Consider the following 24,437-nt stretch of genomic DNA (forward strand, 5'->3'; position numbering starts at 1 on the left):
TTGGGCATAGAAATACTTAGTAGACACAAAGTTTTGATGCAAGATTCAACGTAGGGAATTATTTCGACAAATTCAAATACCTAGGCAATCTTGGGATTTTGCAACACTGAAGATAAAAAGAAATATGATATAATAGTGCGCATTCTTGATTACTGTAATTGATGTGATGATAGTAAACATTTGGAGTGAAAATGGCGCTAGTGATTGTGTCTGCGTGTGCGGTTGTTTTAGGTCAATGTACAAATTTGTAGATCTTTATTTAGTCAGTTAGTATTATATTACAAATTATATGTGGAGAAACAACTTTTAAGATGTTGAATTCATCAAAAGTGAATTAAAACTATAATATTAATTTCAGCATAACAAATGACGATCGATTTATACAATTACTATCTTTATATAATTACAACTAATTCAACTATTTCAATCTACTATTAAAAATTAATCTAATACAAGGCAATTCGCCAATACGGTCGTGCCAACTTTATTATAATTAAAAGGAGCAATTTATAACTTCAATATTCAAGAAGAATATGACGCAGAAATCCAGAAGAATCTTCATCTGAATCTAATTGCACGAAGATGGAAACAATCTACAATTGCAATCTTTGTCTTAATAACAAACTATTTGCAATACTTAAGGATATATTAAATACATGTCTCACATAATTGTTCCATTCCTTTACTTGTGACGATGGTTACTGTGATGTTTATGTTTTTATATTTTAATCATAAAATTTATAACAAACATTACAAATGTTATTAAATGTACTATAAACAACAATAATATGTTTTAACAAGACCATCACCACCATGAACAATTGATTAATTCAATATTAATTATGTTTAATAAAGTGATGTAGTTGACTGGGACTCAAAGTCAGCAACTTGTATAATAATACCTTGTAAAAGGTAATAAAGTAAAGTAAATTGATGTGATGTGTCTTCTTTACAGTTTATTCAAAAAAAAGTTTTAATTTCTTTACATTGAGGACGACTTACCATTCTTCTGACCTGTTAATACTGAGAAGAAAGAATAAGATATGTGATCATCAGCAATTTACATTCTGCTTCCTGAACAAACTTTCCAAAATATAGAATATTTCATAGACAATAAAGGTCGAAATATCGGAAGAAAGGAACAAAATAACGACACATCATAAGTTAAATTTATTTTTATCATTGTAATATATTGCTAGCGCGTAAAACAATATTTGTTATGGGTAAATTGTGAGAGTTGTTGATAGATGGCTTCTAGAAGAATATAGAAATTGTATAGAGCTGATTGGTCAAAGAATATTCGCAGATACCCTGCAAAAAAGAATCTAGAAACGATTTTGGTCATTATTGTAGGTTTGACCTAAGAGTGAATAAAGTTTAGCTGAACATTTGATGTGCCCTATGAGTATACGGGCAGAAATGAACTATAAATGTGTAAATAATAATGTGTAAAGTATCTGAACATTGTTTAAAAAGTCGTTTCTTTGCTCGTATACTCAATGTGACTAGACGTCCCGTTTTAGCCGGGACAGTCGATTTTTTCCAACCGTTGTCCCGTTTTTTTCTGATTCTCGAACGGGACGCCTAAATGTCCCGTTTTTAAGTAAAAAATGACCGTAATTATTATTCAAATTATAAATCGTCAATGCAAATTCTACTCTCTTCCGTACCAACACTCGTTGCCAAGGTTCAGCCGTGTCTAGAACTTCTCAATTTTCAAATAGGAATTGAGTGTTCGTGGTTCAAGTGGGAATTGAGTGGGAATTCTGAGTGTCCAACTAGTTAAAAGAATTGTTGGGTAGAACTTGCAATCGGGAACCATTATTTGTTGTGTGGTACACGTAAAGTTAGAAACGGCATGTTATCACTCTTACTTGTGTATTTTGTAAATTGAGAACACTGCTGAGTCCCAAAATGCAATGTGGAAGTCAGATATTTCCCCCCGTAGTCAATTCGTATGCGTCCCATTTTCGCAAGTGAAAATTCTGGTCACCTTGCGTATACTCATTGATCACATCAGGGATTCAGGTACATTTTGAACACTCTTACTATTACTAACCACTGTTCTACTGGCAGTGATTACTATCCACTGTTCCCACAGTCTTAGCTCCGGAGTGGGCTGAAAAATAGTACCAAATTGAAACAAAAAGGGCTGAATTCACTATTTTGTACCAGTGTAATGCATGGCTCTATGACACGAAACTAAAAGAGATAAAGTTCTAGAACCCCTTCTACGAGTCCAAATCAAAAAGTCTTTATTTTCGTCAATATAGCGTCACTAGTAAACAACTTATCCCGGTAAGCCGGCAACTACGTCAATGTATTTTTTCGTGGCTATTATTTTTTGGTGTAGAATCTTTGCAACGATATATAAATTGTAGACTTACTTGAGCACACGCTCGTCTTCTTCAGAATTTCCAACACTTGATTCAACGCTTAAAAAAAAAAAAAAAAAAAAAAAAAAAAAAAAGATTTCAAACTAAAATTTCCACCACACTGCTTCTTTCTCGTCTCCTTCATGCGTCCATCTAGCGTCATTTGTTTTCCGGTATAGTTCGAATTACGAATTACGAAGTTTGTAGTGTTATGCGATGCAACGTTACTGAATGAATGTTCAACAGCATTTTAAGAGTCCAACACAGAGTATGAGTAACGTGAGATGTAGGAAAAATCTTAGTGACACTTTTGAAAATGTGACAAGTAAGTTATTTGTTAAATGGTGCTGAATTGGGTAGAATTATACCAACTTTTTCACAAAAGGGGCTGAAAATGCAAGCGTGGTACCAACAAAATGACAAATGAACAACAACACAACAACAAATGAATGACAAAAAAGGCTGAATTTAGTACAATTGTACCAAGTGTGGCAACAGTGTACTGTTCCGTTATCTTCTCAAAATGGATTTGATTAATACTAACTAGGGTCATCGCACTGTGGCTTTCTCGACCACCTCACTAGAAATTACTATTATGCAAAATTTGTTTTAATATATTGAAATGTTTACACACGTTGCAGTTTTATTGCACCACTAAATGAAGCAGCCAGGCCCGTAGCCAGTCCAAAAATTTAGGGGGGGCCCGGTCGAAGTTAGGGGGGGGGCCCGACCCAATCATATTATACTTCATCACTATATTATAGTTCATTTGCAGGCCTACCGTGAAACTTTTATTGGGGCCAGCCAAAGTTTAGGGGGGGCCCGGCCCCCCCTAGCCCCCCGTGGATACGGGCCTGGAAGCAGCCCAATCTGAAATTGTGTTTTTCTATATCAAGTTTTCCATCAGTAAATAATTGTTAGTATACTAATATTCTAGCGCTGAATGTCATGATATAAAATCACATCTAAAATAAAATCACTTCAAAAATTAATTAAAATGTAAAATGTTTCTACGTAAAACTTTATTTGGCCTATGTTTAGCAGAAGGGTTCCAGCTCTTTCCTCTAAAAAATGTTACAATTTTGGTAATTTCTGTTCACATTCGGTTAGTTTAGTTTAGGTTAGTTTAGTTTAGTTTAGTTTAGTTTAGTTTGTTATATTAGTGTTTGGGTTCCGCATAATTTTCCAAAAAATGGTAGAATTTTGCTTATTTCTACTAATATTAGGTTAGTTTAGGTTATCTTAGGTTAGTTTATGTTAGGTTACGTTGGATTTAGCTACGTTATGTCACGTCCAAGTACTTGCATCATTCATTTCTCTTGTAAATTTTGTGTTTTTTACGTGCTTGTGGACCCTTTGTACTAAACATACTCCCTTTATTTTAAAACTAGAGTTATTTCGATTCTTTTTCTTTCTGTTAATCATTGTTGGGAGTCATTGTAGACATATTTTGTTCTTCGATAAAACAATTGAGGATATTTTTGGACATGTTAAACAATGACCAAGACCAGTTTCTAAATGAATGTGAAAAGTCAATGCAGAGTAAGGAATGGCTCTATTAAGTGGTTTAGAGTAGAAGAGAAAAGTTACTAATAAGTGGTGTAGAGGATAACGTAAGAAAGTTAGAGGTGATATAAAGTTGTAAAGTTTATTTCCAAGTGAAACATTATAGTTAGTAAAAAAAAAAAAAAAAAAAAAAGTAGCGTGCTTTAGAACATAACACATCCAACTGTAATTTTCTATCGTAGGATGTTTCACGAAACGTTTAGAATCTCGGTGAAAATGTTATAAATCCTGTTTGACATTATTCACTGTAGATTCAAAATGATGAGGAGTCTCTTTCTCATACCTGATATCAACAAGAATATTGTTTAGAATGGAAGAAATGAAGCAAAATGTAACTTACCCTGCCTGTCTCTGAGCTTTCGTCAGGAAGCGAACCCGTTACAAGAAGCGAATTCATAGTGTCTGCAAAGAATGGAATGCTTTTATTTGTTTGTGTGGATATTAAATAAACTAACATAAGTTACTAAATTAATACATTCAACAAATTAGTTTATGGTACTTGATGGACACTATACACGATATGGCGTGTTCAGTACACAAGGGAATCAAGTCCACCTTTTGGTCATTTTTGACACTTTTTCTCACTATTTTCGATAATTGGACTTGATTTCTTTGTACTCTGAACAACCCATATGCAACAAAGCGAAATTGTGGACTATTTAAGTTAGTCATTTCCATCTGTGACGTCATTCTCTGCTGCTCCGATTTTCAGAAATACACATATACATTGCGCACGAGATAGGAGAGTTCTCTTCCAATAAAACATACATTTCAGGAGACGAGGTAGATTTTTCCAATAAAAACAAGTATTATTTTCGAAACTATGCAGAGCGTTTCCCAATAAAAAACAAATACGATTTTCGAGACGAGACAGATCCCTTCCAATAAAAATAATACATTTTTCGAGACGAGACAGGCCTCTTGCAATAAATTACAGATACATTTCTCGAGTTAACTCATCACTTTCACGACTCAGTTTTTGAGACAGCCGCAATTATTCACGGTTAGGAGGTATTGTATACAGGTTAGAGGTCTGCACGGGCTCGGGCTGATCCCACGGGTCTAAGTCCGACCCGGCCTACAAAGCATATATCATTTCAGGCCCGGGCCGAGCTCGGGCCGTATATTTTTAAATATACAACCATATTTCTCGGGCCTTTTCGTGTAACTTTGTAAATATACGGTACAACAATACATATTGCACCGTTTTTTCTGGAGAACTTTTAAAACACAACTGTAAAATTAAATGTCTAATTGCTGTAAATAAGAATACAATTTTGCATTAATTATTAAGTTTCCGTAATCCGGGCTCATTTGATTATCACATGAGCTCGGGTCAGGCTCGGGCCTAAATGTTAAAACATATTTCGGACTCGGTTTGGGCCTCACATTGAAAATTCATGGGCCGGGCTGGGCCCGGGCTAAAATTTCCGTCTCGTGCAGACCTTTAATACATGTTTCCTGCCTGAAATAATAAGTAGACATGAAACCTATCTGTGGATTATTGACTAATCCAATACTGGCAACACTTGTTTTATTTCATTCCACCTACTTCGTTCCTTTCTCTTCTTTGCTCAGCCTCTTCTCTCTGTCCCGGATCTGATCGTAAACGCGCGCTTCTACGTCATACATCGGTCAGTTAGAAATGCCTGAGTTAAGTTATACTTCACTTCCTGTCGGTCTAAGCTCTTCCTGAGTACTCCCAAATAAAGTTAAACACAACATATCTTAACCGGCACTTTATAAAACGCTTTAAAAACAGAAAATAACAAAATGTGCTAATAAGTAGAGAATAACTCATCTATTCTAATAAGATAAGTATGGCTACGTATTTAATTCCATTTACTGTAAATCTACGACTTTACAAACCTATCCAATTGAATACCTTTATTATATTGTATCTATCTATATAGGAGTGATTAAATTTTGTTTGTGTCATTTACAAAAAATGAAGTATAAACAAATGTGAGTTCCAAACAAAGTGCAACATGAAACTGAAGTTCCCTCGTGGCTAAGCGGTTAGCGTACCCTCTTTGGCGTGGGAGACCCGGGTTCGATTTCCGGTGGAAGCTCATGTAGTTTGGATTCCACGTTAAGCTGTAGGTCCCCATCTGATATAGCCTCGCGACTGAAAGGGACGTTAAACCCAAAATCAAATCAACATAAAATCAATATAAAATTAACATAACAAACATAATGAAGAGCATTTATCAACATTTAAAGATGCGTAACTCATTACACAATAGAGTTTCAAAATAAATATCGGCGTTTTAAGGTTTTGTAGTATTATTACAATTAACTTACAATTAAAAATAATACATAAAATGAAAGAGCAAACAGTTTTGCTCGCAAGCATACACATACACTGTTTCCTCTGCCTACCGTTAGAAAGAGATAGTAGCAAATATGGCGACTAGTGAGCACAAAGCTTAGGATACGGACAAAATCTGGCGGCCGAAACATCGCCGCCCAAAATCTCGCCGGGCCAAAACACCGCTTGGCCAAAACCTTGCCGCCCGAAACCTCGCGTAGCCGAAACCTCACTACCCAAAATCTTGCGTGGCCAAGACCTCGCCGCCCGAAACCTCGTGGGCCAAAATCTTGTCTGGTCAAAACCTCGCCGTCCAAAAAACTTGCGGACCAAAATCTCGCTTGTCCAAAACCTTGCGGAATGAAACATTTCCTTGAAATTTACCCAATGAGTTTCTTAATATGCAATTCCACATTGCAAATAATAATAATAATAATAATAATAATAATAAAAACAAGAGGAAGATGATGATACAAAATATCGTGAGCCTGGACTTCCTTGTGGTGTTCCCGTTTCCTCTCACTTTCTTCATTCCATCATTTCCTTCATTCAGATCATCTACGTCTCCTTTAATCTACATGGCATATAGAAGGACGTAAAAACTCAGATTTTATTTCATACTTTCATAAATATTATTAGATTTTGTTAGAATTTCCTAACGTCGCCGTCAAAGTAAAATAAAAACCATCCCAGGCTCAAACCCCATATATGTTGAAAATTTGATCAAGATTAGTCGAGTGGTTCAAGAGTTATTGAGTCACAAACGCAGCCACTTTCATTTTTATGAATTTCTATATGTCTCCCCTCCCCCTTCCGGTCAAAGTGAAATGATAAAAAAAAAAAAAAAAAAAAAAAATCCAGGCTCTAACCTGTTGTGTGTGCAAATTAGATCAAGATTGGTCTCGTGGTTCAAGAGTTATTAAGTTTTATTTATTTTTAAATATTTCCCCCTTCCATTCGATATGCCGTCAAAATGAAATTATAAAATACATCTCAGGTCCGAACCTCAACCATATTGAAAATTGTATCGAGGTCGGTCGGGTGGCTTAAGAGGTATGATGTCACATAGTCATTTTCATTTTTATATAGGATAGATTTTCAAAGCACGCCTTAATGCAATTATGCCTTATTACCAAATATATACATATAGCAATATATAGAGCATTCTACATCGAAGAAATCTTCGTGACTGATGACATTTCTTCCCAGGCGAGATTACGTCCCTTTCGCGTAGTTTAGACCAGACGAGATTCTGTGTTCCGAGATTAGGATCGCGAGGTTTTGGCAAGGCGAGATTTTGACCCGGCGAGATTTGGTCGGTGAGGTTTTGGCCAGGCGAGGTTTTGGTCCGCGATGTTGTCGCCGCTAGGTTTTGTACCCAAACCGAAAGCTTTTGTATTTTACATTTTGCAAAGACTGAATCTGTAGTTACAGGATTTCGGATTTCGGATTTAGATTTCTGGGCTGTCGGCACCTAAGGCCATTTAGCCCTTCACGTTTTGAGGGATGACGTCCCCGGGCGAGCATGCAATCCGGGGAAAGGGAAGGAAGGAAGCGGCCTGGGACATATAAGTCAGGTACCACCGTGGTGTGAATGAGGAAAACCCAGGAAAATCTCATTCAGGGTGGCTGACCTGAAAAAGCGTTTTACTTCTTTTCGACCGAGTGCCCCCACCGGTCTGTAGTTACAGTGCAACGTGCTCTCCATATTAAGTTCAATTGCAATCCACCAAGTGATAATAACATCCGTAGATGGTATAAGCCCAATAAATCGTTTATGAAGGTTAGTCCTGAATTAGCAATTCCAGTGACGTCTGTATGGAAAATTTTAAGAAAGAATATTGAAACCGTTGTTGGAACAGTTATTCCAAAAACACTGATCAAGGTTTTGGAAGAACTAGCTTATCGACTCGATGTGTGTCGTGCGGCGAATGGTGCTCAGATTGAATACTTGTTGCAAAAACTGTTTGAATTACTCTTTCAATTTATGTAGTATTTATAATTGTGCGCATACAGTATATTTTTAAACTAGGAAGCAAGGATTAAATGTAATAAATACTGCAAAACCTTAAGACCCCGGTATTCCTTTTGAAACACTCTGTACATTTATAAAAAATAAATCTAACACTAAAATAAATATTATAGGCAATTATGACATATACAGGATGTCCAATATACAATGCAACCAATATACACAAATAATGGTTATACCAAAATAAAGCCTTCTTCATGCATATATTTTTCAACTAGGAAGCAACGATTGAAGTACACTAGGAACAGCACAAGGTTGCCAAATGTAACCGAAGTTTTTTTTTTTTTTTTTACGAAACACGTAAATTGACTTATATGTATGGATCCTCTGTCGGTAATTTTCAGCTTATTTAGTTGGAGTAGCTTGGAAACTATGGAGCAGAAGAAAGATTTTTTTTTTTCATTTCCACAATAACTAATCGGATGAAGCCTTTGTAAGGGGGAACTACTGAAATCGTGGTTTTCATAAATTAACATTCTGAATTGGCAACACTGCTGATGTTTCAGTGCATCAAAAGGTATGTTACGGATCTCTCTACGTTATGCAGTTCCTGAAAACAACGAAAAAGAAATTTTGAAATTATCATGATAAAACTTTTACTTAAATGCACCCGGCAACACTGCTACTATTACGAAATGAGTTATCAGCTCTACAGCAAATACTGGAGGTGACCCCTGTTTTGATTCAAACAGAGGTTCACATATTTCATCAAGTGCCGGCAACTTAACGAAGAGTAAAAGTGTTAATGTTCTCAATGGCACTGCGAATGTTCGTTTTCAGGTCTTGTATAGCTCGAGGATTGTTCTTGTATACCTCCTGCTTTAAGTAGCCCATAAGAATAAATAGTAGTGTGGCCGGGTGCATGTAAGTACAAGTTTTATTATGATAATTTTCAAGTTTCTTTCTCGTTGTTTTCAGGAATTGCATAATGTAGACAGGTCCTTAACACATCTTTTGATACACTGAAACATCAGCAGTGTTGCCAATTCAGAATGTTAATTTATGAAAACTACGTTTTCCCTAGTTCCTCCTTACAGAGGTCTCATCCGATTAGTTATCGGTGGAAATGAAAAATTCTTTTTTCCATTCCATAGTTTCTAAGCTACTCCAACTATACAAAGTGAAAATTAACGACAGAACATCCATACGTATGAGTTATGAGTCAATTTACGTGACTTTTAAAAAAATTGATTTACACCTTCTGTTGCATCTGGCAACGCTGTGTGGTTCATAGTGTACTTCAATCGTTGCTTCCTAGTTTAAATATATCGGGCCTTATGCAGAGTCGTTCTGGCGCGTGATTACTACCCTACTAAAGAGTTCGATTAACATATATTTCCTGCAATAGTCAGACCTTTTGCATGGCGCTAAGCATACGTCAAAACAACTCTGCATAAGGCCTATATGCATGAACAAGGCTTCATTTTGATATAACCATTATTTGTGTATCGCTTCAGGTTCAAAAGTTCTACTATCCCAAACTCCGGGTTGCATTGTATATTGGACACCCTGTATTTATATGGTAGCTCATTAAGTATACACTAAGAAACAACCGTTGTTCATGTGGAACTTTAGAAGAGGATTTTGTGGAAACCAAGGCAATGGAAAAATGTGGAGCCAACCCTTCGCCATAATTTATTAATACAAGTTAACTTAGAAGACTAGTAAATGTTGGAAGGTGACATGGGTTTAAGGTTTGTGCTCTCGTGTTACATTTTTATAGCTAGTTTTTTTTTTAAAGCAGTATCACGTGAATACCACGAGAAGGAGTTTGGTTTGTTAGTTAATATTAAAAACGGAAGTTTTAGTAAATTCCTATCATTTCCGGTTTTATTAGACTATAACGGAGATGGAATATATACTTTGGATGCTTAATCCTTTGTAGAAATCCGTTTATCTCTTTCTATGGGCCGTTTATCTCTTTTATAGTGATCAATGTTAAAATCGGAAATGGTTAATTTCTAACACTTCCGGTTTGAATATGGACTCAATTTTTGATCGTGTACATCATAACCAAAATTATTGATGATTATTCAAATAGTAATTTAGATATTTTGTCTCCCGGACGAATGCAAAGAGTAAATGTGAAAAGGAGTTTTAGTAAACTTCTTAAATTTAATCAGTAAATGCACGGCTTCTCGATGCGCTCACAACGCGTTTTTATGGTTCATGTGTACGGTTGGAATATGCTCACCATGTATTTAAATGTAGATGGCTAATCACAATGCGCTGCAAACGCGAAAGCAATAAAAAGTCGCAGAATACGTAGGCTCGAGAGTATTTGGTGCGTTTCGGAACAGCAGACCGCCTGCTGTTTAACAATCAGTAAAAAATATTTAAGGAAGGGGAAAAAAAGGAAAGACATGTTGCCAGGCCAGGAGATTTTAGCAAAATACAGCTGCTTGGAAGATGCTTTGTGCAGAGTATTGGAACTCTACTATTATAAAATATGTGCATGTATAACAAAGAAAAATCACAAACATACAAGAAAATTCCGAAAAATTAGCTAATCACAGAAAAATCTATGTAACACAATAGGGTTATTTCTCGTGATTCGCATGAATGGGAATAAGGATGTGGCAATAAGGCCTGGAAACCCTGACTGGCTCACAGTATGATTTATAATTCTAACGAAATTAAAATTACCGTAGCCGCCTAGGTCGCGTTTACTGCGGGGGATAACGCATGGGAAATGCATCCTCGAATAGCCATAGTCTAAGACGTAAAATCTATGCATACGTTTAAATATGAAGTCAGCATACTTATGAACGATTACAAAATTATTTGGCGGGTCTCATCCTCTCAACACTGAAACTAGATTAAGTAGAAGCATTAAATTGAGGACAACGCATTTTGTGTTGAGTGTGAGAACTTGTGTCGATAGCTGCTCGGAGACACTTTAGCATTCATGATGTGGTGTGAAGAGGCCACGACTCAGTCTTGTGTTTACCTGTCAAGCGTCACATAACTTATGATCTACGTCTATAGAAGGAGACAATCACGCCTCAGTTGACAACACAACCACGACCAGTCAACTAAATTGCCTACAGCTGTCTATATAGGTCAAGATCATAGATCAAAACTTTAATAACCACGGTGGACTGGACATAGTTATTTCGTTCATCTTGAGAGATTATTTATCTTAGGAAGCACGAATTCTTCACGAGACAAGTTCAGCAAGGAAGGGTCAATTTTTAAGATGGCCATACATTTTTATTGAATACAATAAAATAAACAATACTTTTTCTATAAAATGTTACAATAGCAATGCAACTTCAATTAAAAAAAATAAATCTGACCAAACATTTATTATTATTAATAATCTCTGTTACAATTTCGGGAATATACCATTTATTTAATCAGACACATTGCCTTCCATTTAAAGAAAACACGACACCCAAAGATTCTGACCGCTAGTTTAGTGTCTAGCGCAGCACTCGGTGAGAGAGCCTTGAAATTTTAACGAATTACAGTGGTTCGGATTTCACCTTAAGGGCCTTCACTACAGCGAAATTAAACTACCGTTAATTTTAGAGTTTTTCTGTAATATCTTCAAAACAAATAAAAAAAATATTTGAAAAGCGGAAACGTAGTGAACTAGACAACACGATTTTGCATGTGATATCTTTACCACAATTCACCTATCTGCTTTTGGTATACCGCTATTTATAGAATCCGCAAAAAATGTTAAGTCTATCTACAGTTGCAAATCGAAAGCAGATAGATGAGTTGTGATAACGGTATCACATGCAAAATCGTTATATCTTAGTTCACTACGTTTTCAGCTTTTCGAATATTTTTATTTGTTTTGAAGATATTACCGAAAAACTCTAAAATTAGCGGTAGTTTAATTTCGCTCTAGTGAAGACCCTTAAGCTGTAAGTTTACGTCTCATAGAGTTCAGCTTACGTCCCACAATTATGCCCTTTAAACTAAGGGAGACGGATGTTTAAGGTAAGTGAATGGTGGAAAAATTGGTGGAATGAGGGTGTAGGAGGAAACGGGAGTATTCTCGAAATATACCGTAAAACGGGGCTACTTTGACAGGTTTTGGACTAGTTTAGATGTGTACACGGGACACTTTCTGCAACCAATGAATGATACTATTCTCATCATAACAATAGGTATCTAGGCTATCACATCCACTACTAAACTTAAGTCTCTACAAGTAAGTTTAGACGGGAAGAAATTAAGAAATACCGGTCAAGGTAGCCCCGGGGGTGGGGCTACTTTGACATCTTATGTATTTGCTGCATAAGGTCAAAGTTACCCAACGTATGGAGTTATTTTGACATTGAATTTATGTAAAGTGTATAAAACACTGTTTTGGTCATGTGTAAGGTACGGTATGCTGTGTACTTGATAAGACGAAATCTTTATTTTATTGTGGTACATCATTATACACCACTATACAAGTTTTTCTAAAGCTTTACTTTTAACGTCTTTTACTTTGAACATACACGGTGCTTTACCTTACATTGTTACTTTATTTTTTACTCTACTTTATATTTTACTTTACTTTACTTTTAACAATTATATATATACCGGTATGTTATCTTTACATGTAACAATGGAAAGAAAAACCTTAGTTGTCAACATCACAGTCGTAACAAGCAAACTGAGGATTTTTTTATTCACCATTACAAAACCCACACACCCATTTTTTGCACAGGACACATTGAGTCCACTCTCTTCCACCCTTCCACGACACGTTGATATATATCATCAGAGTGCGAATTAGGTTATTCATTTTTGGGGGGATAAATAGTGGTGGATCTAGAAGTCCTTATATTATATATTGAGGGACAGGAAGGATATTGAGAGGGGGTAGAAATACAATGGGAGAAATCCCTCATCCCCTCCGGCAATTCGCACCGTGAACACCATATCAGCCTTTATCTATGAAAGTATATGCAACAATTCTCACAGGAAGCACGAATTTCTCATCTGTCAAAGTAGCCCCGCTCTATGTCAAAGTAACCGTAAATGTCAAAGTAGTCCCGTTATACGGTACGGACACGATCTTGTCCACCACAAATTTACGTGGCCGATGATCGAATCAAGGACCCCACGTACCAGAAGTAAGCACTCTAGCACTGAATTAACAGTACAAAAAGTCCTAAGGATAGTGAAATAACTTCGGAAAAACTTTTGATTAATTCTTCACTGATTTTGATTAAATTTCTTCCAATTTTCAAGAAAACATGTAAACCAATGGATTAATTGTGTTTTTATTTGAAAGACATGTTGAATATGTAGCGTCTATTGCAACATTTTGTACAAAATGTTCTTCGATTTCATGTTAACAGTAAACAAATATACATATCTATAAATTATGATAACTGAAAGATATCTTGAATATAGATGTCTCTATTATAACAATTAAGAGAAAATATTCTTTGTTATCAGTAATTGTTATCAGGAAACTATGTATGTATAGATTAATTATTTTATCACCTGATAGACAAGCTGAATACGTACGTGTCTACTGTAACATTTTGTAGAAAATATTCTTTGTTTTATTTTCATCAGTAAACAACAGTATTTTCATCAGTGTTTGTTCTGGTTGCAGGATCGGCCTAAGAGTAAAATGCTGTGTGTGCAAGAATTAAGCTTTGGCTACCCTTACAATGAAAATGGGTATAGAAAACCCTCCAATACTTTGAAGCAACATTTTTATTTGTTGAACAAAAGTTATTGGCATATTCAAATGGATAATTAGATTCAAAATTAAATTTTAAAAATAAATTTTTACCATAATACTTTTTATACTTTTCCTCATTTCTGCGCCCCTCTCAAAATCGCTTGTGTGCGACCGCACACGTCAGGGTTAATTACGTTATCATCTGATAGATATGTTGAATATGAATGTGTCTACTATAACATTTTATAGAAAATATTCTTTGCGAAGGAAAACTTCGATTGTATGGCAAGGAGTTGCTTTTATGTGATCTTACACGTGACATCATGTGTTGTCATAATAATCAGGATGCTTTTATCGGTTTAGCTTGTCTGTGTATAGTAGATTCATTGCAGAAAGATCAGAGAGAAAAATTAACCTTATTACACTTCTGATTGTTAGGCATTTGTTTCTGCTATTGTAGCAATTAGTAACTTAAATAAGTTACCATGTAGGCCTATTTATTTGCTTTAAGGCGGCAGACTACTAAATATTTTTGAAAAACATAATTTTTCTTTTGCCCGTTTTTCGTAAGTGGGAAGAATTAATAAAATGTAGCTTACCACAATAATAGATAATGTTATTCTACACCCGAAAATACGAATCGGAAGAATTTTCAGTGTTGCCATCCATAGAAATTACAGTGTGACCAGAATTTGAATTACTCAAAAATCTAGGTAAAGGCAGCGACTAGAAAAATGAACTCAATGGTAATTGATGACTTATCATGCTGTCTAGGTTTCTTGTTTACTACTTTTTAAATAATATTTCTATTTATTTTATAAAACTTACATAAATTATTACAAAATAAATAAGTTATTACAAAATAAATAGAAAAAATATTTAAAAAGTAGTAAACAAGGAAGATAGACAGCATGATAAGTCATCAATTACCGTTGAGTTCATTTTTCCAGCCGCTGCCTTTACCTAGATTTTTGAGTAATTCAAATTCTGGTCACACTGTAATTTCTATGGATGGCAACACTGAAAATTCTTCCGATTCTTATTTTCGGGTGTAGAATAACATTATCTATTATTGCGGTAAGTTACATTTTATTACCTCTTTCCACTTACGAAAAACGGGCAAAAGAAAAATTATTAGTTTTTCAAAAATATTTAGTAGTCTGCCCCCTTAAGTTCCTTGAACTACTGTATCTGAATTTTAACCAATACCATACGCAAACAGGAAGTATTTCCCAGTTTTAATCCCGCCTTCAACAACCCTTGATAAAATTATATGTACTCCACTGGTTTAGACGATCATTTTCCTGATTAATTTTTTGTCCGTGCACACCGGCCTTCATTCTATAGCACCGTTTTGTTTTGCAATTGTCGGCATAGGAGCTATAATTGCTTCTTGTATTATTTGCTTACGGTCCACAAATTTTACAATATGAAGTTCCGTTACTTCTTCACTACATGCCTGCCAACAGTTAGATCCAAAATTTCCACGCAACTGATAGATCGAAAAGTGGTTCCCAGTGCCGTGCCGTGGAAAATCAGCGCTCGGGGCGAGAGTATACGACGGTGCCCCCGTATACATGAGTGAGGTCGACAGATCAACCGTAAAGCGCCACCATGGTTGACGTGAAATGTAAGAAAATTATCAAAAAAAAAAAAAAAAAAAAAAAACCTGCTTCTCCTTGATTTTGAGCACTTTTCATTATTTTTTCCTTCCATTTTATATATGGGCACAAAGAGTGGCGTATTTACGATTTTGCTTCGGGGAGAGCTTTGCTAACTTTCGGGGGGGGGGGATTTGCCTGAAAATGTGAAAATTCTGCAAGATATTTCATATACTTTACTATAGTAAGATTTCGGGGGGCTTAAGCCCGGAATACCCCCTAAATACGCCACTGGGCACAAGTATAAATCTGACCCCTGGTCAAATTAAATATTAAATTGTAAACTACTACTGTTGATTTAAAATATTCCAAGTAATTCTTTTTTCTTTCCTCCTCCCGAATGTTGTCCCCCTTACTCCTCGCCACCAAACCCCCCGGCACGGCACTGGTAGTTCCTGAGTCGTGTATAAGATGCACTATTGTAGCCATCGTGTGACTGTTCTCGTGAGATTTCAAACTTTTCACCGTGTTTATAGACTACCTATAGGTATTGTTTCGCGTCTGTGTTTGCGTATTATCACCAGAGGGCACTGCTGTTGCGTTCCTGTCATATTTGAAAGGTAAGGGGGGAAAACAAGGAATGTCCATGTACAGTGGACTCTTTTTAATTCGAAGTCCAAGGGGACACGAAAAAACTTCGAATTATCCAAAATTCGAATTATCCAACAACATTTATTTTCACATATATATCAACAAAAAACCAAAGTACTGTGCATCAAAAACATATTCATATGGTGTAAACTTTACCTTTAAAGCAGCTTATTATTTGCGTGATCGAATACCGCAAACTAACAAACGACATTGACTCCACATAATTCAAGCTACGTGTACAATGAAAAATATATTTACGTCCAACACTACAACATACTTTGAATAGCCCAAACAATTAAACACCAGTAGCAATTTGAATATTCTGTTCTCACTTTTAAGAAGTCGTAAACCTCATTTGCTTCAATTTGATTGCTTTTGTACGGTCAATAAATCTTGAATTTCATGTATTGCGTGGAATACGATATTAAAAACATTTGGTTGACTTTATCAATAGTTCATCTTAAATTTTCAACTAATTCTGAAACAAGATGAGATTGGCACACGTTCTCTATCTTTACTTCTTCCCCAACTCACCTTCATCTTTATCATTACATAGATTTTCTATTTATCTTTAGTATTACTCTTCCCTATGGCAGCATCTGGATAACTGAAAACACGTTAAAACTGTATTTCTCTGTTTACATCTATCCAACATTAAAAATTTTCAACTGTATTTACTTCGAATTATCCAAAACATAGGTTCAAAAGTTCGATTTATCCACGATTTTTTACTATTGTTTTCAATACAGTTTTCAAGGGGAATGGACTTCTGTTCGAATTATCCAAGTTCGAATTAACGAGACTCCACTGTATATTCTTTATCGGGTGTTTTGTTCTATCTGTTGGTGACTCTTGGTACTATTTGACTGTATATGCCATGCATGAGTAGATGTAGAAATGTTCATGTAAAAGGGGCAAAAGATTTTACTAACCTTATTCATTTTGTACGCAGTTTTCAATGTTAAAACTCCGTTTTCTCGAAAATGCAATTTTGTGACATTCCTTCTTCTTTTTTCCCCCTTACCCTTCATTTGAGGTTATGCTTTAAATATATAGACTAAAACACTATTCTCAACCTTGCAACAATACGTATACAATGTAAATAAATAAAATAGCTCAAACGAGTTGTATTACCTTGGCTCACTGGAAAGGAAGCATTACATTCCGTCATTGCAGACTTAACACTTCCCAACATCTCCATTGGATTAGGGACTTCAGGAGCCTCAAAAAAAGAAAGAAAGAAAAACTATATATTACAGTAATAACAACTCCATTCTTACAAACTAAGCTAAGATTTAGGTATACTCTACCATTGTCTGACAATTCTAGCATATTGTAAGATTCCACAAGTCTTCAGAAAATGCTGTAACTATGTGTCTACTACACGTACTTGCAGTAAACAAACACAATGCAGACGACAGTAGCGACGAGGAATCGCCCACCATCGCCAACAGTCGGCAAGACGGAGATCAACGAAGGTAGCCGACATTTTAGGATAAAAGACGACAGCAGAATTCAAGAAGTATCAATTTCTCCCAGTTGATCAAACTACCAAAAGGCTTAAGGCGCCTGGCCATTGGGTACACCTTACCCCTCCCAGCGACGCCTGGTCAATTGAGAGATACGTTTCCTACAAGCCCAAAGACGCTTGATCTTTGGGTTCCTTTTCCCTCTCAAGACACCCGGTCAAAGAGAGACACCTCACCAACAAACTTCCATTCCCTCTCACGACGCCTGATCGAAGAGAGTAACCTCACCTACAAAGCCTTAGACGCCTGGTCATTAGGTTCCTTATTTACCTATAATTTGACAAAACTACTTATTGTAATATACCTTTGTACTCAAGAGGATCTTTTATAATGAAAAGTGATGGGAAAGTCCAATCTCCCGTGTATTGTAATTTGCTCTACCCTACATAAGAGAGAAAATTTTACAATATCTATGACAGATTTATGCAAAAGAAAAGGAGCCCTCTTCGCTGGTCTAGTCGCTAGAGTGCGTTCAGTTGATGAATGGCTAGGGTTGCCATTCGCTCCGGAAAATCCGGGACCGTCACGGAATCGAGATCTGTGTCCCGACATCCCGAAAATATTTCTCGGGACGCTTAAATGTCCCTGATTGCAGCAAAGAATTAAGGAAGGGAATACTATAACTTGCTTTTCTCACAGGATTATAATTATTCTCACAGGATTAAGTATATAATTATTCTCTGCTTGTCATCTGCTTACGTTTGCTTAATTAGGGAGGAAAAGGTCTACTAAAATGACTAAAAATGAGATTACCTAATACTTGAACAACTCTATCTAATCGAAGAAAGTAAATTAGTATATAACACTTCATTTCATTTTAAGCATTTTATAGATTCTCGTAATTTAGTAGCGTCCTGATTTTCATTTTTCAAATATGGCAATTCTATGAATGAGATCTCAGGTTCGATTCCCGCTGGGAAAGCCCTGAAATTTGAAAGTAGTACTGTTACTCGGATTCAACTGTAAATTATGGGTCTTCGTACCGTGTACCTTCAGCGTTGAAAAATATACATGTCCAGCCAATGAACGACAAGGGGAGAAAGGGAAATAATGATTTGGTTTTTGGCGGGGATAGCCAACAAAATTCCAACCCTCTTTCTTTCCATTTCCAGGCATTAAATTATTTACTGATTTAGTTGTAGCTATACTATAAAAGTGAGTGATATTTTAACAACAATAAATTGTTAATTCACTAATTAAGCATGATTTAGTTGTTAAGTTTTATTTTTAAGCTAGGGACGAAGGGGTCGGGAAGTACGTAGGCCTAATTCCCTAACAGCACAATTACTTAGCAGGCATATGCCTATCATTTTCCCTCAGGTACATGCGAATGTGTCCAGTATGTGCCTTATATACTTCTAAGAAAGAAATCACATGGATGGCAACTGATAGTCACAGTCTACCGTATGTCCGCCACTAGGCACATGCCTGACATGTACTCCCATGCGCAAAAAAAAAAAAAAAAAAAAAAAAGCGCGTATACTGTAACTCACGATTTTTCGCAATTATTTCATTTTCCATATGTTTACGGGTAAAATTTAGTTATTAGTAAGTGGAGATAATAGAAAGCAATCCATCTAAGGAGATATTTCCAAAAAAATATAATAAAATAATAAAACTATAAGCAAAAAACAAAATTATGTTCGGTTTTGTGTATACTGGCAATAATGTTTTCGAGGGAATTTTTGGAGTAGCACAGCACGATTGCAGAGGGAATAACAAGATTAGTAGGAGAAGAATTGAATGAAGGAACTGGAAATTGGAGTAAAATATTGCATTTATTGGCTTAAATCTAGGGTGTAAATTGTCTGCCAAATATAAATTAGCTTCTGTAAGCAAGATGTTATAAGGAAATATATAAAGAAAGAGAAAAACTGTTGTCTTAAGTTTGGAAGTGACATGCTCTATAGCCATGAGCATTTATTTCTTAAGAAAAAGATAGACAACAATAGAAAATCTGTGTGGTCAAGTGGGTAGAGTGACGGACTAGTAATTCTTATACTGTTTTGACACCAGATCGAATCCCATCCGGTCCTGTTCAATTTTTTTTCTTTACAAAACATTGTAGAAAGTGTATAATTTTTATGTTAATAAAACTGAAACAATACAATTAGGAAATAACTTTTTGTTTCCTCTGATGACGTATTTATTTAGAATTAGTGTACTATTAGTAATACCGATTGCTTTCAGTTTATGGTGTTGTATAGCTTCCTTTATCATCCTCTTTTCTTGAAAAAAAATTGTCTCCAATAAAGTATGAAAAATATATATAGTCAGAAACAGACATCTTAGTATCAAACGTGATTTATCGTGATGAAATAAGCAAGTTTCCCGTTATTAAAAAAAGAAAACTATAGAAAATCATTGAATTTGGTCTTAAAGTTTTTATTTGCTATATATATTCTTTATAAGACTATACTTTATAAGACAAGATGAGCGATCATACCCTCAAATTTAGCTAGTGAGTGAAAGATGTTTTCGGCACAAATATTTTACAGGTTTAGGTGCATGAAACACCAATACGCCATGGTCTTGACCTTCGTTTATTTCATATTATTATCCGACATATCATAGCAGGTAAAAAGCAGCATCAATCGGCAAGATGAACTGCAAGTTGTGGTCTTAGTCTGTTTTTGATGCTCCGGACTCGATCGCCTAGCACGCTCGTCTATACCTTGACTCATACGTCTATCATTCAGTGCAGGCACATATCCAGCTTTTCTTTTCGGAGGGGGCCCAACACTTATCCTCATAAGCACGTAATTCTAATGTTTCAAAAATATCAATAATAATAATAATAATAATAATAATAATAATAATAATAATAATAATAATAATAATAGTAATGCAACAGTTCTGTATTTCTCTTAAACGTTTCTTACTTGTCATTTATGAACCGGTCAACCTTAATTCTAACTCACATGAAATCAAAAAATATTTTCTAGAGACATGTAAGGAAAACTGTCTGCTACGTATATCACATAACAAAAATAGCAAATGGCAATGAGTGTTTCGTTCTAATACAGTAATGTTATAAACAGACCGGAAACGAAATTGTAATCCCATTTAAAAGTGTTCTTTAATTCCACCTGGTATCAATGGCATTACGGCATATTCTTACAAGTAACACTTCCCAAGTATAACACTCCGATTTTGATAAAATTTGACAGGCAGATACTATACATAAAATAAACGAATACATGTTTTTTATTTTCTGCGGTAAAACTGTTTTACGGGGGCAAAAGCACTCATCCAAAATTTTGAAAGTTGACTCCCGAAAGACAAAAACAAATGGACCAAAGTGTACGAAATTGTGCACAGATATGGCAGACGTAAAATGAAGGAATACGTGTTTTGTATTTTCCTGAAAAAAAAAACGGTTAGGTGGGACGCAGACCCCTCCAAACCTTTAATCATGAAATATCAAAAGTGCTAGTAACAATATGAATGATGTGTGTAAAGGACGAAGAATTCCGATGACACTTTGTGTATGGACAATACGCAAAAACTAAACGAATGCCTGTTTTAGGTTACAAAATCCCCCATCCAAAATGATGAAAGTTGACGCCCGAAAGGCAAGAAGAAGTGAACCGAAATGAATGAAATTGTGCACAGATATTGTAGACGAAAAATGAGGGAATATGGGTTCCGTATTTTCCTGAAAAAAAGAAAAACGTTTCGGTGGGACACAGACCCCTCCAAAACTTTGTTCGTGAAATATCAAAAGTGCTAATAACAGTATGTCAGAAGTGCTTAAAGGACATGAAGAATTGAAACGACACATTGTGTAGGGACAATACGAAAAAAAAAAAAACGGGTTTATTTTCTGCGAAAAATTGGTTTTAGAGGGCAGAATTCCCCACCCAAAATTTTGAAATCGTGCACAGATATTCTAGACGTAAATTGAGGTAATTGTGTTTCGTATTTTCCTGGAAAAAAGCGATTGAGTGGGACACGGACCTTCTAAGCTGTTGATTAGGAAATATCAAAAGTGCAAATAAGTATGTATACGTCAGAAGTTCCTAAAGAGTATGGAGAATTGCAACGAAACTTCGTATAGGGACAATTTGCAAAACAATAAATGAAATGCATTTTAATTTGTATGAAAAAACAGTGTTGGGGCCTAGAGCCCCTCCAAAAAAAAAAAAAAAAAGTTAATATTACCGTAAAAGTGCAGGAAGGAGTGGACCGAAGCAAATGAAATTGTGTGTAGATATTGTATAGACTGTATGTAAAATAAGAACTTTCGTGTTTAAAGATGTCCCTATCAATTTTGGCACATCAACAGCAAACAGGAAATTAATCGGCACATGTTTTTGTTTATGCGGAAAAACATTGTAAGGGTTAAAGTTGCCTCGTGAAATACTACAAAATACGCTATACTGTTTGTGCTTGTTGTTGATCTGCCAAATTTGAAGAAATCTGATGGAGACACTTGTGAAACACGAGAGGCTTTATTTTTCATATCCAATATTTACAGACAATTTCATTCGCTTCGGTCCAATCCTTCCGACACTCAACGCCTCGGTCCACTCAAAAGGTTTTTTTCTCTTTTCAGGAAAATACGAAGCACGTATTTCCTCATCTTACCTCTACAACATTTGTGAACAATTTCATTCAGTTCGGTACATTTTTTCTTGCCTTTCTTGCGTCAAATTTCAAAATTCATGGGGGGGGGGGACCTTTTGTCCTCTAAAACCGTTTTTTCGCAGGAAATAAAAAAGCCGAATTTGTTTATTTTTTTGCTTATTGTCCTAACACAAAGTTTTGTTCCAATTCTTCATGTAAATTTAGGCACTTCTGACATACTGTTATTAGCACTTTTGATATTTCATGATCAAAGGTTTGGAGGGATCTGTGCCCCACCTAACCGTTTTTTCCAGGAAAATACAAAACACGTATTCCCTAATTTTATGTCCGCAATATCTGTTCACAATTTCGTTCACTTTGGTCCACTTGTTTTTGCCTTTCGAACGTCAACTTTCAAATTTTGGGTGAGGGCTTTTGCCCCCTAAAACCGTTTTTCAGCAAAAAATAAATAAATAAATAAATAAATAAATAAATAAAGCACTTATTTATTTATTTTATGTATAGTATCTACCTGCCAAATTTTATCAAAATCGGAGTGTTACACTTGGGAAGTGTTACTTGTTAGAATTATAACAACAACGCATTGTCCACAGTTTGGACACTGACTCAAAGTAATCTGACAAAAAAAAAAAAAAAAAAAAAAAAAAAACCTCAAAAGGGAAAAAGTAGGTTTATTAAAAAAAGTGCTTGAGGTTTGGTAAGGGACAGCTTCCAGGACCTCACGCTGGATACGTCACTGAGTCAATGCATTATATTTGTTTCTTGCAAAGATGATAATTAGATGCGTAATGTGTAAAATTATATCATAGTTTGTCTTTTTATAGGTCTTTCCTTAACACATCCATATTATACGGCGTTCTGCCTGCCTGTTTTATGTCGGATAAGCGAAACTCTACTGTATTTTCAGATAGCATATACACAGGAGCTAGAGGTCGTCACGGGCCGGAATTTCTAGAACGGACCCGGCCCGTCCTCTTTAATTTATAATCTATAGACATTAGCGGATTAAGGGCGGAGCCAATGGAGCCCAGGGCCCCCAGTCAGGGGGCTCTTTAAAATCCCTCTGTTTAATACTTACGCTCGCGGTATCGCTAGATTTAAGTCTTTGCATCAGCAGCATTTAACTGTTAATAATGAATGCAATTATTTAATTGTTAATAATGAATTTAACTAAACTAATTATTGTAAACTTGGAACACATTCAAATATTACAGCATAGTTCTCGGTAGTTCCATAAGTAATTTCAGAGACCACGGTGTTTCAGTGGTAGAGCGTTCACCTTTGGTGCATGGAGTCCTTGGTTCGATCTATGCTCGCACCAAGTGAACCTTGTGCTGGACAAACACTGTGTGCGTGGGTTTTCTCGAGGTTCTCCAGTTTTATCCCACTTTTTTCATTCCACCATTTCATTCATTTCTTATCATCACTGTCTCCTTTAGCCTATCCGGCATAAACGTGGGACGTAAAACTTAAAAATTTCATTTCAATCAAAAAACAGTTGCAGGAAGTATGTAATTTCGAATAAAACAAACTACTATATACAATTCTGAGTATATTATTCTTTTATGAAATTCTCGCGAACCTTATTTCTAAATTGAAGAGTAAGAAGACTAAATTCATTCTCTTATTATTATAGATCCATTTCAATTGAAGCAGTTGGAATAGTTGGAAAGAAATAAAATAAAAAAAAAAAACATACCCTATACTCCAGTGTGCCACAATCGGTATAACGCGCCACACTGGTGTGTCCAGCAAAGTGAACCGTGTGACGCAAACTTTTTCCTATTATTTGCAAGAATATTTGTCGAGTTCCTGTTATTTATTTATTTATTATTATTATTATTATTATTATTATTATTATTATTATTATTATTATTAATAATAATAATAATAATAATAATAATAATAATAATAATATTATTATTTATTAACGATTTTTCCATGGATCAGCTGTCTGTATACGGTTAAGCAACCACAAGTATCACATTGAAGGAATGGGTGTAATTATTTACTTTAATAGTAATACAAAAGTCTAGTTGCTTGTATATTCTACCGGTAATAACTGCATCCGTCTAGAAAGCTAGGACTAACAACAAAGGGATTCCAAGTTGTGACCACACACCGCCCCAAATCGTGGG

General features: G+C 35.5%; 1 protein-coding gene across 2 annotated transcripts in view; it reads right to left on the reverse strand.

Moving 5' to 3' along the window:
• The window catches only part of LOC145671804 (general odorant-binding protein 56h-like), a 76,300-nt gene that overhangs the window by 19,914 nt on the left and 31,949 nt on the right, over positions 1-24,437 (reverse strand). For both annotated transcript variants that reach the window (XM_081741037.1, XM_081741038.1), the window contains exons 2-3: positions 17,315-17,402; positions 4,282-4,343 (exon numbers count right to left, since the gene is read on the reverse strand). In XM_081741037.1, the coding sequence (XP_081597163.1) occupies positions 4,282-4,343; positions 17,315-17,402 (150 nt within the window). The remainder of the gene's footprint in view (positions 1-4,281; positions 4,344-17,314; positions 17,403-24,437) is intronic.

This window comes from Thermobia domestica, chromosome 15, assembly GCF_964235325.1.
Source record: "Thermobia domestica chromosome 15, izTheDome1.hap1.1, whole genome shotgun sequence".
NCBI classification, from domain to species: domain Eukaryota; kingdom Metazoa; phylum Arthropoda; class Insecta; order Zygentoma; family Lepismatidae; genus Thermobia; species Thermobia domestica.